Source organism: Phoenix dactylifera, chromosome 14 (genome assembly GCF_051530095.1).
Source record: "Phoenix dactylifera cultivar Ajwa chromosome 14, Ajwa_hap1_PhDact_Kaust_v1.1, whole genome shotgun sequence".
NCBI lineage: Eukaryota > Viridiplantae > Streptophyta > Magnoliopsida > Arecales > Arecaceae > Phoenix > Phoenix dactylifera.
The window spans coordinates 11,390,602-11,406,367 of NC_143203.1; the positions used below are offsets into that span (position 1 = coordinate 11,390,602).

Sequence of the window (15,766 nt, forward strand, 5' to 3'; positions counted from 1 at the left end):
CTTCCTGTTGCCCAGATAGACAACCCAAAAGGGGGGGGGGGGTGAATTGGGTTTTAAAATAATTATTACAATTAAAATGTTTGTGGATAACTAATTAATACTTTTTGCAAGTTGATTAATTAGATGCTATGTGCAGTGAATGAAATGAAGGTAAGAGACAACTAAGCAATCACAAACATAAGGAATTTATAGTGGTTCGGAGCTAACCCTTGCTCCTACGTCCACTCCCCAAGCCTCACTTGGGAATTCACTATAACCCCTCGGATTACAGCCGGTTGTTTTACAAGCTCACAACCTAACTTGTTGTTTTGCGAGATCACAACGAACTCGGTCGGTTTTTCCAGGCTCATAATCAAACCCTTACACGTTGGTTTCAACCTAGGCTCACCAACAAACCTTTACACCCTTGATTCAATCCCCTGATTGAATCAAGTAAGGAACAAACGGTTTGAACAAAGACAAACAAAAAAATAGAGCTTCTAAACAAGCAGATATACATCGATATAAATAAGAAAGAAGTTAAGAGCCCTCAAACAAATTTATGAAGATGTAAGGGAGGGCTTCTGGAACTGGGGTTCTCCTCTTGAATGTCTTGAAGACTTGAAGACTGAAGGAGACTCCTTTAATGCTGGGAAGAGTTGGTTGAATGGAGTTAATGGCCCTCTTCCTTCTTTTTCTTTGAAATCCTTTGGTAGATGAAGATTTCTTGTTTTCTTTGAATGGAATGTCGCTTCACTGCTTTGCTACAGTTCTCTGTGGCTATTTAAGCCATTCCCCACGGAAACTAGCCGTTAGACACAATCTTCTAGCCGTTCTGCACATACTGCACATCCTGACAATGTTTCCGTTGGGATCGGAGTCGACTCGCGCGATCTGGAGTCGACTCGGCTGCAGCAGGAGTCGACTCATGCTTTTCTGGAGTCGGCTCGGCAACTGTTCTGGATTTGAATTAAAGTGCTCTTCTCGACTGGGAGTCGACTCGACTTAACCCGGAGTCGACTCCCCAAAGTCTGGAGCTGACCTGGCACTTTTGGAGTCGACTCATTCCAAGGAATCCATAGATGTATTCTTCAACTTTGCTCACTCGAGTCGACTCGAAAATTCTGGAAGTCGACTCGGCGCTCAGAGTCCGAACTCCCGATCTTCTGTCTTTTGACTCGTGCCGTCCTGAAGTCGACTCGAACTGTTTCGGAGTCGACTCGGCTCTCAGTATCCAAAAAACAGTCTTCTGTCTTTTTTGGGGTAGCGCTGCCTTGGAGTCGACTCGGACTTTGCGGGAGTCGACTCGGCTCTCAGTGTCCGAAAGTTGCTCTCTGACTTTTGCCTTGTATCACACTGGGAGTCGACTCTCGCTTCCTTTGGAGTCGACCTGCCAACCATCGGAGTCGACTCGAGTTCCTCAGGAGTCGACTCGGCTCTCAGGGTCCAAAATAACTTCTCTGTCTTTCTGTCTGTAACTCCCTGGAGTCGACTCGTGCTACCCTGGAGTCGACTCGGCAGTATCGGAGTCGACTCGCGTTCTTCAGGAGTCGACTCGTTGACAGGTTTTGAGTTGGATCTTTCTGTTCGTCTGTCTGTTCTCAGTCGGAGTCGACTCGTAATGTATAGGAGTCGACTCGAGCCTGTGCCAGTGCTTCTGATACGCTTGGAGTCGACTCGTAATCTCCAGGAGTCGACTCGAGTCTCAGACTTTGGTTCATATTGACTTCTTAACTTATCCAAAATGTCTTGAACCAAATCTAGAGACACTTAACCATAAATTTACAAGAATTTCACTGAAACACTAGATTGAATTCATTAGTAAACATAAGATATACTCAAATGCTTTGAGCTCATCAAAATCAAATAGGGTTATAATCAATCACTCCACAATCTCCCCCTTTTTGATGATGACAAAACATTGAGTATATGTAAAGTGAATTGCTCAACAAACAAGGAGATTTATAGGAAAATTTTAAAATGAATTCAAGTGTCTAGTTATTTTAATTTATCCAAAACTGAAAGGTGTGAAACAGTAAATTTTGAAGTTAAAGCTCCCCCTTTCATTTGGAATTATATAAGCCTTAATGTCATGCAATCAATTGTTTGGCTTATATATATTTAATGATTTTGCTTTCTTAAAAATTCAGATTCTCCCCCTCAACACATGCATTCAACTTTGTTTTGATTCTCAGAATTTTCTTTTAGTGCATTGAAGCTTTTGAACTTAAATTTTTGGTTTTTTGAGGAAAAATCTGCCAATTTGTTCTTGAGTATGATTCAACTAATCTCCGAATATCCCTTGAATAGATTCTGGAGATTACTCCGTTAGGAGCCCCAACAGAGAGATAATGAGCCTCGAGGTATCGAATCCACTAAGAACAAATTATTGTATGTTTTAAAAGTTTGCTTTTTATTGATTTTCATTGATTCCCTTTACATGTCTATTCAATATATTTTCTCTCCCTTTTTGTCATCATAGCAAAAAGGAAGAAAGCACACCACACAAGCAATTAGAGATTAAATTTGCACAGTATTGAAGAAAATTGTCTACTCATTGTATTGATGTATATGTAGGTACACTTGTGAATACAAAGAGTAAAGCAATAAATACATGTCAAAATGAAACAACAGGCTAGGGTTTCTTCGAGGAGGATGTGGCTCCCTTGGTCAGTCTTGATTGTTCCATGAGTAGACTGACCCTATCCGTGACGTGCCCTAGCTGTGTGATGATCGCCGAGGTGGCCCTACTGTGAATCGAGGAAAGCTCAGTCAGACTCTCCTGGAGGGTGTCCAACTTCGAGATCAACACATTCGCCAGACGCTCGGCCCCCTGATTCAGGCTGCCCATGTCGTGTCGGATGTCATCTCGCATCTTTCTTGTGTTGCTTGTGACATCGCTCATATTGGAGAATTGGGCTTGTATGAGGCTTCTGACATTGTAGATCTCCTCCCTCAGATGAGCCGTCATCTCGGTCACGGCTGACAGTGAGGGAACCAATGCAGAAGAGGGGGCAGTGGCTGGACCTCGAAGCTCCCTCAGTAGGTCGTCCCGAAGATCCCGCACGATCTCCTGCCGCAGCTCCCGGAGCTGCTCAGAAGAGATCCGGACCTCTAATGGCTGAGTGGGTGGTGCTGAAGAGGAGGGTCCGGCAGAAGTAGATGGTGCTGAGGTGGAGGAATAGGTGGGAAGGTCAGAATCAGGATCAGGACTGGGGGAGTGTCTAGTAGTAGGTGTGGAGGAAGATGGTTTCCTGACCCAGGTTCCCTCTACCTTATGAAATCCCATCCTGTGAAGGGTTCCCTCACCCATGCGATCTGTCCATCGCAGTGCGCGAGAGGGTTCCCCCTCAGGAATGGGGATCTCAGACTCCCTAAAGATCAGGGTATACATCATCCCATACGGAAGGGTGAGCCTAGGTCTGTCTAGTGGCTCACATAGGTATTTGTAAATGAGTTTTGGAAAGTTAATTGGAGTATCCTGAAGGATGTAGAACATAAGGGCTAGGTCCCTCTCAGATACAAAATCAAAACGGCCTGTCTTAGGAAAAAGGGTCCTAGAAATGATACTCAAGAGGAGCCGCATTTCAACTGACAGTGAACTAGTGGACACCTCATCTAGTGGGGACTGGGGTGGACTCCCTAATATGGCCGTAAGGGCCTCAGTCCTATCGGCCGGGTGAGTAGGGGATACCCCTACTTGGGGAAGATGTAGGATCTGCGCTATAAAATCCTCTGAAATGAATAAAGGGACACCCGCTACGGTTCCCTGTATTCCACCATTCCCCCTAGACACTGTCCCATAGAACTCCCTAACTAGCCCTGGGTATGTGGGGAGATCTAGGGAGCAAAAGAACTCGAGTCCTTGGGCCCTCAACCTATCCCCTATTGTGAAGCCTTTCCGGAAGAGATAGTCGAAGTTGACATATCTCCCGGTGGAGACCGCCTTCCCGGCGCACGGGCGCGAGGGAACCGGCCTCGGCGGGGAACGAACCGGAGGTTGTGGCCTCACGGGATCGTTCCGAGCCTTGGACCGTCGCTCGGCGCCGCTCGCGGGTTGGGGCCTCTTCCGGCTTGGGACAACCGTCTTACGGGGCATGTTTGACCTAGGGATGGGGTAAAACCCTAATGGACGGAAGAACCTCGACGAAAAAACCCTAACGGAGGTCGGAGACGATGTCGGAGACAGCTCTAGGGTTTTGTGAACAGTGGAGGCGGTGAATAGAAGTGTTGATTAAACGCTTGGATTAGGGTTAAAACCTCGGATCCCGACCGCGAGTCGACTCCAGTACGTCGCGAGTCGACTCGATCTCGAGTCGACTCCAAAATATGCGCGAGTCGACTCCCCCTATGCTGCCATCGACCTCGAGTCGACTCCCATCTGTGTGCGAGTCGACTCCACCTCATGAGCCGACTCTGAAACGTATCCGAGTCGACTCGAACTCTGGCACACACCTAAAAATCATGCTATTTTCGTGCCAAACAAGGGATAATCACTAAGTTTATGATCTGATTTGATAATCATCGATGAGAGACTCTATATTTAACACAACCTAATCATCAAAATCAATGAACTAGAAGAGAACATCACTAGGATGGATCAATCACTCGTAATCCTCTCCTAAGCACACTAAATCTCTCTTCACTCAAGGGTTTTGTGAAGATATCAGCTAATTGATCATCAGTGCAAATAAATTGAAGTGTAACATCACCATTCAGTACATGATCTCTTATGAAGTGATGTCTTATTTCAATGTGTTTGGTTCTTGAGTGCTGAATTGGATTCTTGGTTAAATTAATAGCACTTGTATTGTCACAATTAATAGAAATTTTATCTTATTTAATTCCATAATCTTTCAGTTGTTTGATCCACATGATTTGAGCACAACAACTCCCGGCAGCAACATATTCAGCTTCAGCAGTAGATAATACAACCGAGTTTTGTTTCTTGCTAAATCATGAGATTAAATTTTCTCCTAAGAATTGACATAACCCGCTGGTGCTTTTTCTATCAAGTTTACAACCAGCAAAGTCTGAATCTGTGTATCCTATTAAGTTCAGGCTAGATTCTTTAGAATACCATAAACCTATATTTTTTGTTCCTATTAGATATTTAAAGATTCTCTTGACTGCAATTAGATGAGATTCCTTAGGATTAGACTGATATCTAGCACACATGCATACACTAAACATGATATCAGGTCTACTTGCAGTGAGATATAATAAGGATCCTATCATACCTCTATACATCTTTTGATCTACAGATTTACCTGATTCATCTTGGTCTAGTTTGCATGATGAGCTCATGAGTGTGCTGATTGACTTGTTTCCCTCCATATCAAACTTCTTAAGCATCTCCTTGATGTATTTAGCTTGATTGATGAAGATTCCTTCTTCAGATTGTTTGATTTGAAGCCCGAGGAAATAGTTCAGCTCTCCCATCATGCTCATTTCAAACTCACTCTGCATCAAGTCAGCAAATTCTTCGCAGAGGCGATTGTTAGTAGCACCGAAAATAATATCAACATAAATATGCACTACTAACATATCTTTGTTTTTCTTCTTTGAAAACAGTGTTGTATCTACATTTCCCCTAGTGAACTCATGTTCTAGTAGAAATTTGCTAAGTCTTTCATACCATGCTCTAGGTGCTTGTTTCAAACCATAAAGTGCTTTGTAAAATTTATACACATGATTAGGGTATTGATGATTTTCAAAACCAGGAGGTTGTTCTACATACACCTCCTCATTAATATACCCATTTAAAAATGCACTTGTTACATCTATTTGAAATAATTTGAAATCCTTAGAGCATGCGAATGCTAGTAATAATCTAATTGCCTTAAGTCTAGCTACAGGAGCAAAGGTTTCATCAAAATCTATACCTTCTTCTTGATTATAGCCCTTTGCTACTAGTCTAGCCTTATTCCTAATTACAATTCCATTTTCATCAAGTTTATTTTTATATATCCATTTGGTACCTATGATTGAATATTCAGAGGGTCGTTCAACTAGGTTCCATACCTTGTTTCTAGTAAATTGGTTTAGTTCTTCTTGCATTGCATTTATCCAATTTACATCTTTTTCAACTTCTTCTATGTGTTTGGGTTCAAAATGTGAGACAAAAGCTAGATGGTTATTTAAGTTCCTAAGAGATGCTCTAGTCCTAACAGGTTGAGATGGATCATCTAAAATTAATTCCTTAGGATGCCCATGAGCATACCTCCAAGCCTTAGTCAGCCCATGATCCACAACAGCCTCTTGGCTTGATGATGTATTTCCAATTAATTTTTGTTCATCATCTTGTAATGTCATCTCATCAATCTTTTCTTCAAGAATTTCAGCATCATTATCAAGATCAACTCTCTTGCTCGAAGAGATATCACTAGAATCATCAAAAACAACATGTATAGATTCTTCTATAACTAAGGTTCTTTTATTAAAAACTCTATAGGCTTTACTAGTTGTAGAATACCCCAAAAATATACCTTCATCAGATTTAGAGTCAAATTTACCTAGATTGTCTTTCCCATTATTATGAACAAAACACCTACATCCAAAGACATGAAAATAGTTTACTTTTGGTTTTCTGTTTTTCCAAAGTTCATAAGGTGTTTTTTTTATAATGGGTCTCAATAAAACTCTATTTAACATATGACATGAGGTATTAATGGCTTCTCCTCAAAAGTACTTAGGGAGGTTACTTTCACATAGCATGGTTCTAGCCATTTCCTCTAGGGTTCTATTTTTCCTTTCTACAACTCCATTTTGTTGTGGTGTCCTAGGTGCAGAAAAATTATGAGTTATTTTCTTTTTACTACAAAACTCATCAAATAACTGATTTTCAAATTCGGTTCCATGGTCACTTCTAATAGCTATGACTGAAGTATCTCTAGCATTTGTTACTTCCTTATGAAATTTCTTAAAAACTGAAAATGCTTGATCTTTATGAGCTAAGAACATGACCCAAGTATATCTAGAAAAGTCATCTACAACAACTAGACCATATTTATTTTCTCCTACACTTGTGGTTCTAGTTGGTCCGAATAGATCCATGTGTAGTAGTTCTAGAGGTCTAGAGGTAGAGACAATTTATGGATTTAAAGGAGTTCCTTGATTGTTTGCCATATTGACAAGCTTCACATATTTTATTCTTTTCAAACTTTAGTTTTGGCAAACCTATCACGGAATCTCTTTTAACTAGTTTTGATATTGTGTCCATACTTGCATGACCTAACTTACGGTGCCATAACCAACTAGCATCATTATCCTTAGTTTCATTAACAACTAAACATGGGTTATGTTTGGCAAGATCCTCAAGGTCTACTACATACACATTCCCACGTCTTATTCCTTTAAAAACTAAACTATTGTCATTTGAGTTGGTTATGATGCATAAGGATGGTTTGAACAAAATATCAAAACCTCTATCACACAATTGACTAATGCTAAGTAGATTATGCTTAAGACCATCAACATATCGAACATTATCAATAAAGGTTGAAGGGGTGATTTGTACTTTACCTATACCAATGATGTGACCTTGGTTATTGTCTCCAAAAGTCACAGCACCTCCCTTCTTAGGCTCAAGGGTGAAGAATTGGTCTTTGTCACCCGTCATGTGTCTTGAGCAGCCACTATCCAAGTACTAACAATTTTTGTCGACCTTGGCTGCAAGACACTCCTACACAAGCAAATCATACAATTTTAGGTACCCAAGTTTTCTTGGGTCCTTCATGGTTAGTAATGTTGGTTCCTTTTGGAACTCAAACCCTTTTAATTTTTTTCTTAGTTTTTTCTTTTCTATAATCACACACATTTGCTTTGTGTCCTAATGTTCCACAGCAAAAACATGTTATTTTCTTAGATTTACTTTCCCTTGCTTTAACAAAGAAATTACTAAGGAGTTTTTGCTTGTTTTTAGGTTTATACCCTAAACCAGCTCTATTGAACACAGCTCGTTGACTATTAAGTATCATTTCTAATTTTTCTGAGCTATATGTAAATTTTTCTACAAAAGGCTTGTACTTTTCAAGTTCTTGTGTCAATTTTTGTTTTTCTGTTTTTAGTCCATTTAGATCTTTTGTGAGACTCTCTTTTAAGATTTGTTTATTGTTTTTAAGTTCTAACATTTCTTTGGTAAGCCTTTCGTTATCTTTAATTAAGGTATTAGTCTTTTAAATTAAGATTTGGTTGCTTGTCTTAAGTTCTGAATTTTCTTTAATAATAACATCTTTATCCTTAACTAATGTATCATACTTACGGAGGTGAGTTTGGTTAGTTAGTTTCAATTCTTTGTTTTTAAGGTTTATTGTCTTATACTCGTCCATTAATTCATTGAAGGCATCATATAATTCATCGAAAGTAAAGTCTAAATGTGTTCCGGATGTTACCTCATTGTCGTTGGCCATAAAACATAGGTTGGCCTTTTCTTCTTGCTCCTCATCCGATGATGATGATGATGTGTCGGAGTCCGATAGGGTGGAGACGAGGACTTTTTTTTTCTTGTACTTGCTCCCCTTCTTCAGCAAAGGACACTCAGCTCTGAAGTGCCCCGGCTTCTTACATTCATAACATCCGATCCCCTCATTTTTCCTTTCCTTACCTTTATCCTTGTGATAGGAACTTGAGAGGCCTCTCCTTCGATGAGAGGACTTCTTCCGGTTGATGAATCTACGGAATTTTCTTACAAGGAGAGCCTCATCATCATCTCCCTCATTGTCTTCCTCTTCACTGCTACTGCTGCAAGATAAATCTTTGTTAATGGAAACAGATTTTAGTGCTATCACCTTTTTCTTGTGAGAGGACTCTTCTTCATTGTGTTGCTTCATTGTTAGCTCATGCGTCATGAGGGATCCAAGTAGCTCCTCGAGTGGCAGCTTGTTTAAGTCCCTGGCTTCTTGGATTGCCGTCACCTTGGCTTCCCATGACCTTGGTAGACAACGAAGAATCTTTCTGACAAGCTCACTGTTAGTATAATTTTTGCCAAGGCTTTTTAGGCCATTGACAATGTCAGTAAATCTAGTGAACATGCAAGTGATTGTTTCATTAGAATCCATTTTAAATAATTCATACTTATGAACTAATATATTTATTTTGGATTCTTTTACTTGATTTGTGCCCTCGTGGGTCACTTCAAGTCTATCCCAAATCTCTTTTGCAGAATTGCAAGTAGAGACTCTATTAAATTCATTTCTATCTAAAGCACAATAAAACACATTCATTGCTTTGGCATTTAGTTGTGCCTTCCTTCTATCATTGTCATCCCAATCCTTTTCAAGTTTGGGTATAGTTACACCCTCTACAAAAATTAATGGGACGTATGGTCCATTAAGTATGGTGGTCCACATTTCATAGTCTTGTGCTTGGATGAATATTTTCATCCTTGCCTTCCAATATGAGTAGTCGGATCCATTAAAGAATGGAGGTCTTTGGGTGGACTGGCCCTCAATATGAGAAGATCCAAATAGGGTTGTCATTTTGATCTTTTACTCTTTGGGTAATAGAGTTCCGGCTCTGATACCACTTGTTGCCAAGATAGACAACCCAAGAGGGGGGGTGAATTGGGTTTTAAAATAATTATTACAATTAAAATGTTTGTGGATAACTAATTAATACTTTTTGCAAGTTGATTAATTAGGTGCTATGTGCAGTGAATGAAATGAAGGTAAGAGACAACTAAGCAATCACAAACACAAGGAATTTATAGTGGTTCGAAGCTAACCCTTGCTCCTACGTCCACTCCCCAAGCCTCACTTGGGAATTCACTATAACCCCTCGGATTACAGCCGGTTGTTTTACAAGCTCACAACCTAACTTGTTGTTTTGCGAGATCACAACGAACTCGGTCGGTTTTCCCAGGCTCACCGACTAGAACCACCCGATTGTTTTTCCAGGCTCACAATCAAACCCTTATACGTTGGTTTCAACCTAGGCTCACCAACAAACCTTTACACCCTTGATTCAATTCCCTGATTGAATCAAGTAAGGAACAAACGGTTTGAACAAAGACAAACAGAAAAATAGAGCTTCTAAACAAGCAGATATACAGCGATATAAATAAGAGAGAAGTTAAGAGCCCTCAAACAAATTTATGAAGATGTAAGGGAGGGCTTCTGGAACTCGAGGTCTCCTCTTGAAAGTCTTGAAGACTTGAAGACTGAAGGAGACTCCTTTAATGCTGGGAAGAGTTGGTTGAATGGAGTTAATGGCCCTCTTCCTTCTTTTCCTTTGAAATCCTTTGGTAGATGAAGATTTCTTGTTTTCTTTGAATGGAATGTCGCTTTACTGCTTTGCTACAGTTCTCTGTGGCTATTTAAGCCATTCCCCACGGAAACTAGCCGTTAGACACAATCTTCTAGCCGTTCTGCACATTCTGCACATCCTGACAATGTTTCTGTTGGGATCGGAGTCGACTCGCGCGATCTGGAGTCGACTCGGCTGCAGCAGGAGTCGACTCATGCTTTTCTGGAGTCGGCTCGGCAACTGTTCCGGATTTGAATTAAAGTGCTCTTCTCGACTGGGAGTCGACTCGACTTAACCCGGAGTCGACTCCCCAAAGTCTGGAGCTGACCTGGCACTTTTGGAGTCGACTCATTCCAAGGAATCCATAGATGTATTCTTCAACTTTGCTCACTCTAGTCGACTCGGAAATTCTGGGAGTCGACTCGGCGCTCAGAGTCCGAACTTCTGATCTTCTGTCTTTTGACTCGTGCCGTCCTGAAGTCGACTCGAACTGTTTCGGAGTCGACTCGGCTCTCAGTATCCAAAAAACAGTCTTCTGTCTTTTTTGGGGTAGCGCTACCTTGGAGTCGACTCGGACTTTGCGGGAGTCGACTCGGCTCTCAGTGTCCGAAAGTTGCTCTCTGACTTTTGCCTTGTATCACACTGGGAGTCGACTCTCGCTTCCTTTGGAGTCGACCTGCCAACCATCGGAGTCGACTCGAGTTCCTCAGGAGTCGACTCGGCTCTCAGGGTCCAAAATAACTTCTCTGTCTTTCTGTCTGTAACTCCCTGGAGTCGACTCGTGCTACCCTGGAGTCGACTCGGCAGTATCGTAGTCGACTCGCGTTCTTCAGGAGTCGACTCGTTGACAGGTTTTGAGTTGGATCTTTCTGTTCGTTTGTCTGTTCTCAGTCGGAGTCGACTCGTAATGTATAGGAGTCGACTCGAGCCTGTGCCAGTGCTTCTGATACGCTTGGAGTCGACTCGTAATCTCCCGGAGTCGACTCGAGTCTCAGACTTTGGTTCATATTGACTTCTTAACTTATCCAAAATGTCTTGAACCAAATCTAGAGACACTTAACCATAAATTTACAAGAATTTCACTGAAACACTAGATTGAATTCATTAGCAAACATAAGATATACTCAAATGCTTTGAGCTCATCAAAATCAAATAGGGTTATAATCAATCACTCCACACTTCCCCCTTTCTTCTCCCGCAAAGGGAGGAAGGTGATTTCAGGAGGGGCCGAGCCACGACCGGCGGCACTTGCGACCGACGCTCGCGGCCGAGCCCATGGCGTCCCTGGCCGAGCCCGAGGTCGGAGCCGACGGCTCCCTCATTCCCACTGCAGTGGGGAAAAAACCCACCACCGCGGCCATGGCTGCGGCTGAACTCGCCGCAACCAAGGAAGGTGGCAGCTGAGCTCACTGTGCCCGAGGGAGAGGAGAAAGGGCCTCCGGCCGTCGAAGGCTGCGACCACGACTGCGGCCAAGCTCACCCCGTCGGATCCGCGGCCGAGAACACCGGTAGGCTCTTCCCTCTTCCTTCTTCCTTTCTTTCTTTCCGTTATCAAAAGGTAAAGGAACAAGAGTTAAGGTCTACCTTGCTCCGGAGATGCACTGCAACGGCCCTGCTCCGACGCCTCTACTCCGACTTCTCTGGTTCAAGGGTTCGATTTTCTGAGGAAGAAGGAGATCAATAACGGCTATACATAGGGCTCTTACGCGGTGGTAACAGCTTTAGGTAGGTAGCTATGGCTTCCTTCCGCCCGGCAGCTAGATCTCCCCGAAGTAGGAGGTGCGGCACCGCTTCCGCGGTCGGGCACCTGTCGTTCCGTCCGCCTGGCAGCTGGATCGGCCACCTTCTTCTCTAAAGCAGGAGGTGGTGGCCGTCCGGCTGGGCTGCCGACATGGGTGGGAAGGCCCATCTGGCAGCCCAAGCCCAGTTATCACACTAACCAACAAACCAAGAAGCCATATCCAATATAGATGTTGTTTGGCTATAAGGTTCAAGACAGAGAACCATCAGAACATTGCCAGCCCTCAACAGGCATCAACCATTCAAATTAGTGACAGATTCCTGAACAAGGCAACTATGGGGGAGAGAGGGTTGAGATGTAACCTCAAAAGTCAAATGGTGGTACTGCAACCTCTTATATACTTTAAGTTTAATAGCTCATGAGCAAGCCTATATGTCTAGGGTTCCTTTAGACTTGCATAGTATCACGAAGATGACAAGGTAAATACAGTTTGATATAGAGAATTTCATTTATCTCTAATGTACAATGGGTAAGCCACAGAAAAAAGTTGAAACTCAAAACTACAACTCATGTCCTACTTAAATCAAACAATTTGATCGTATTTTGAAAATATTCATGCCAAGCACATATCAAATCATAGAATTAGATGTAGCTTATACAGAATGCATCAGGAATCATAATTCATTGGTCTTTGCAGATAAATCATCCCATCCTACAGTCCATAAGACAGATTACGCAAGATGTATGACAAAATCATGCACAAAGAAAGACCCTGCATATGTGAACGTCTTCAAGAGCCTTTTATTTACATCAAGCATAAACACAAGATTTTCACCTAGAGATCGAAATTCATAACTAATAACCAATGTCCATATAATAACAAGCAAGCAAACAAATATCTCAATTAGAATAAAACAACCATAAACATTAAAAGATAATCTCGCAATGGAAAAGAATTGTAACGCTGCCAAAAAAGCAATTTTTTATTAACACAGTCATGACCAAAAGCCCAAAACAAACAACCAAACAACAAAACGGATCAGATTGCCTACAAATGGAGCAAATAGGCTTCGGACAACTGTTATCTCTCTTCCCAAAAACCAAGAAACCAATAAATCAAGTTAAAGCAAGCAAACAACAAATCCAAAGCATAGAATCAAACCAAAGAAATAGATAAACAGAGAGAAACAAAAATCACAACTATTGGTTGCTAACTACCTGTGCCTCGAGAGCATCTCCTCCAAAGACTCCAGCCTTCTCTCAGTTGTATCTCCCTGGAGCTCTCCTTGAGGCGTCCCTCCCTCGCCCTCTTCGGCTGCCGCCATTGCCAAGGAATCGAAGAGAGAGAGAGAGAGAGGGACGTGGGGGGGGGGGGGGGGGGGGGGGATTGAGGGATGGGTGGGTGGCGATAAGAGGAGAGAGAGTTCTAAAAGGAATCAAAGAGGCCACGGAGGCTGCAGCCCTAAGCGCCATAGACCTGGCCCCCTGGCTAGCTGGCCGTTTGGGGGACATTTGGCCGGCCCGTTAAGGAAATATGTTTAAATAGGCCCTGACATGGATCTTGACTACACATGGATGTGGTTTCATCCAAAGGAGAAAATTTTGTTAAAAATCTTAATGACAAAACTACATCAGCGTCCAGTAGAATCTCCAAGAATTAAAAGAATAATGTTTTGATGTTAGAAATGACTCTAACCCCGCTAGAAAAGGATGTTTTGATGAATTAATTATTTGTTATATTTAATAGGAAAACACATTTATCATTTTCTTGTCAACTTCTAGCAAGTATTAGTACAATTTTGAAAAGTATTTAAGATTTTTCAAGAAAACAATGGATCGATTTGTTGTTATATCCAAAAAAATAATAGCAACTAGACATAATCAAAACCTAAAAACTAACTAGTGGTCCTGTGCAAGTTTAATCTAGATTAGGCTATGTTTGAGGAGATTAAAACTTAACATAAACCCAAACAATAAAACCTTGGAAGACAATTATAAGATGTTAGCTTAATGAAGGGTGAAGGTATATGAGTCTTTAATTAGAGCATAGCTTTTATTAAACTTGAATTGGATGTAGTCACATGACATCAATGCAATTCACTTAGAAGATCTCTGAGATATGGCGGCACCATTGAGAAGAAACAAATAATAGTGATTGTTATTAAGATCTAAAGTATTAGTAATTCAGTTTGCATTGCTGTAACTCTCGACCATCTTAGGATATCTAGTGTATAGTAGAAAAATATTAAGAGTTTGTTTAAGATATCGAAATATTCTTTCTAGAGTAGTCCAATGTGATTGATTAAGATTATGGATGTATTTACTTAATCTCCCTATAGCATAGGCAATATCAGGTTTTATCCTATTTGCCACATTTAAGAGAGATCTAATAATCTAAGAGTACCTAATTTGATCATGAGGTTCACATAAGTTGTTTTTAAGGTGGACACTAAGAACATATGGAGTAAATACTGGCTTTTATTCATAGTAACAAATTTTTTAGACATTTCTTTTAGTGGAATGAGTAAGGGAGAGAACTATCTCTTCAATTAGATCTTTCACTTGGCGTTGGAGCTCTCTATGTTCTTTGGGACTCATACACAAGCAAGCTTGTTGAGGACGACGATGTGAGGCACAAAATCAATACAGTGTTGGATATCATGCATAGGTGGTAGTCGGACTAGAATCTCATTTGGCACAACATCAGCAAACTCTTTGAGGAGGGGTTTGATCACCTTAAGTAGCTTTGTTGATTCCTCATTCTCTTGTAGCACAATCAAGGCACATGCAACTTAAATCTCATTAAATGCCTTAATTAGTTTAGACTTGAAGGTGAAAGCGCTGATTTCCACTGGAGGCTTGAGGCGATGATCAATCTTTAATGGTGCTAGAATTATCTTTCATGCCATCATTCTCAAAAGAATAAATGTTCTTGAACCCATCATAAATAGCTCGTTGGTCATGCTGCCATGGACGTCCTAATAATATGTGATAGGCATGCATAGGAATAACATCGCACCATGTCTCATATCGATATCATTCTCTTATGGAAAACTGAACTAAACAATGCTTTTGTCACCTTCACTCATTGCCTTTCCTTAGCCATTGCATCTTGTTGGGATATGGGTGATCCTCGATAAGCAATTGCAACCTGTCGACCATCAATATAGCAATAATATTTTCATAACTTCCCCCATCTATTGTGATATCGTATACGTTACTATGTGAAGTGTATTTAGTATGGAAGATGCTGTGATGTAACTAATCTTCTTTATCAGCTACCATAGTAGTATTAAGGCTCCCGCACTCCACCAATGCTTCACCTTGATCGATATATTCCAACTCTTCTTTACCTTGATTTTCATTGTCCCACTTAACCAACTGCTCTTCCTCTTCTTCTTTACCTTGATATCTCTTCTGCATATTAAGTTGCTGATATTTTCACCAAAGGTCTTCAATACAACCGCATTCAACTTTTACAGTCTAAGCTTCACATTCAACTGAATGCTCATGAGGGGGGATAATAACGTACTTTAAATTCTCTCGATTCAAATTCAATTTTTGAATTCAAATTATTGTTGTAATCTTCTCCTTATTTTTCTCTTAGTTTCTCTCTATTCAAATTCATATTCAATTCTAAATTGTTGCCATAATCTTCCCCTTATTTTTTTCCTATAATCACTCTTGTACATGCTATATATAATACATAAACAAATCCCAACCGATTAAGTGGGATTTTACCCATCACATTGTGTCTCTTTTACTAAGAATCTTGGCTTCTATCTCCAAGGGTCTTTACAA

At 41.1% G+C, this 15,766-nt stretch overlaps 1 protein-coding gene across 1 annotated transcript in view; it reads right to left on the bottom strand.

Moving 5' to 3' along the window:
- Window positions 1-13,424, bottom strand: part of LOC103697440 (OVARIAN TUMOR DOMAIN-containing deubiquitinating enzyme 5-like) — a 28,970-nt gene extending 15,546 nt beyond the window's left edge. The window contains exon 1 of the mRNA XM_039132564.3: window positions 13,184-13,424. Within this exon, the coding sequence (XP_038988492.1) occupies window positions 13,184-13,290 (107 nt within the window). The 5' untranslated portion in view covers window positions 13,291-13,424. The remainder of the gene's footprint in view (window positions 1-13,183) is intronic.
- Between the last annotated feature and the right edge of the window lie 2,342 nt (window positions 13,425-15,766).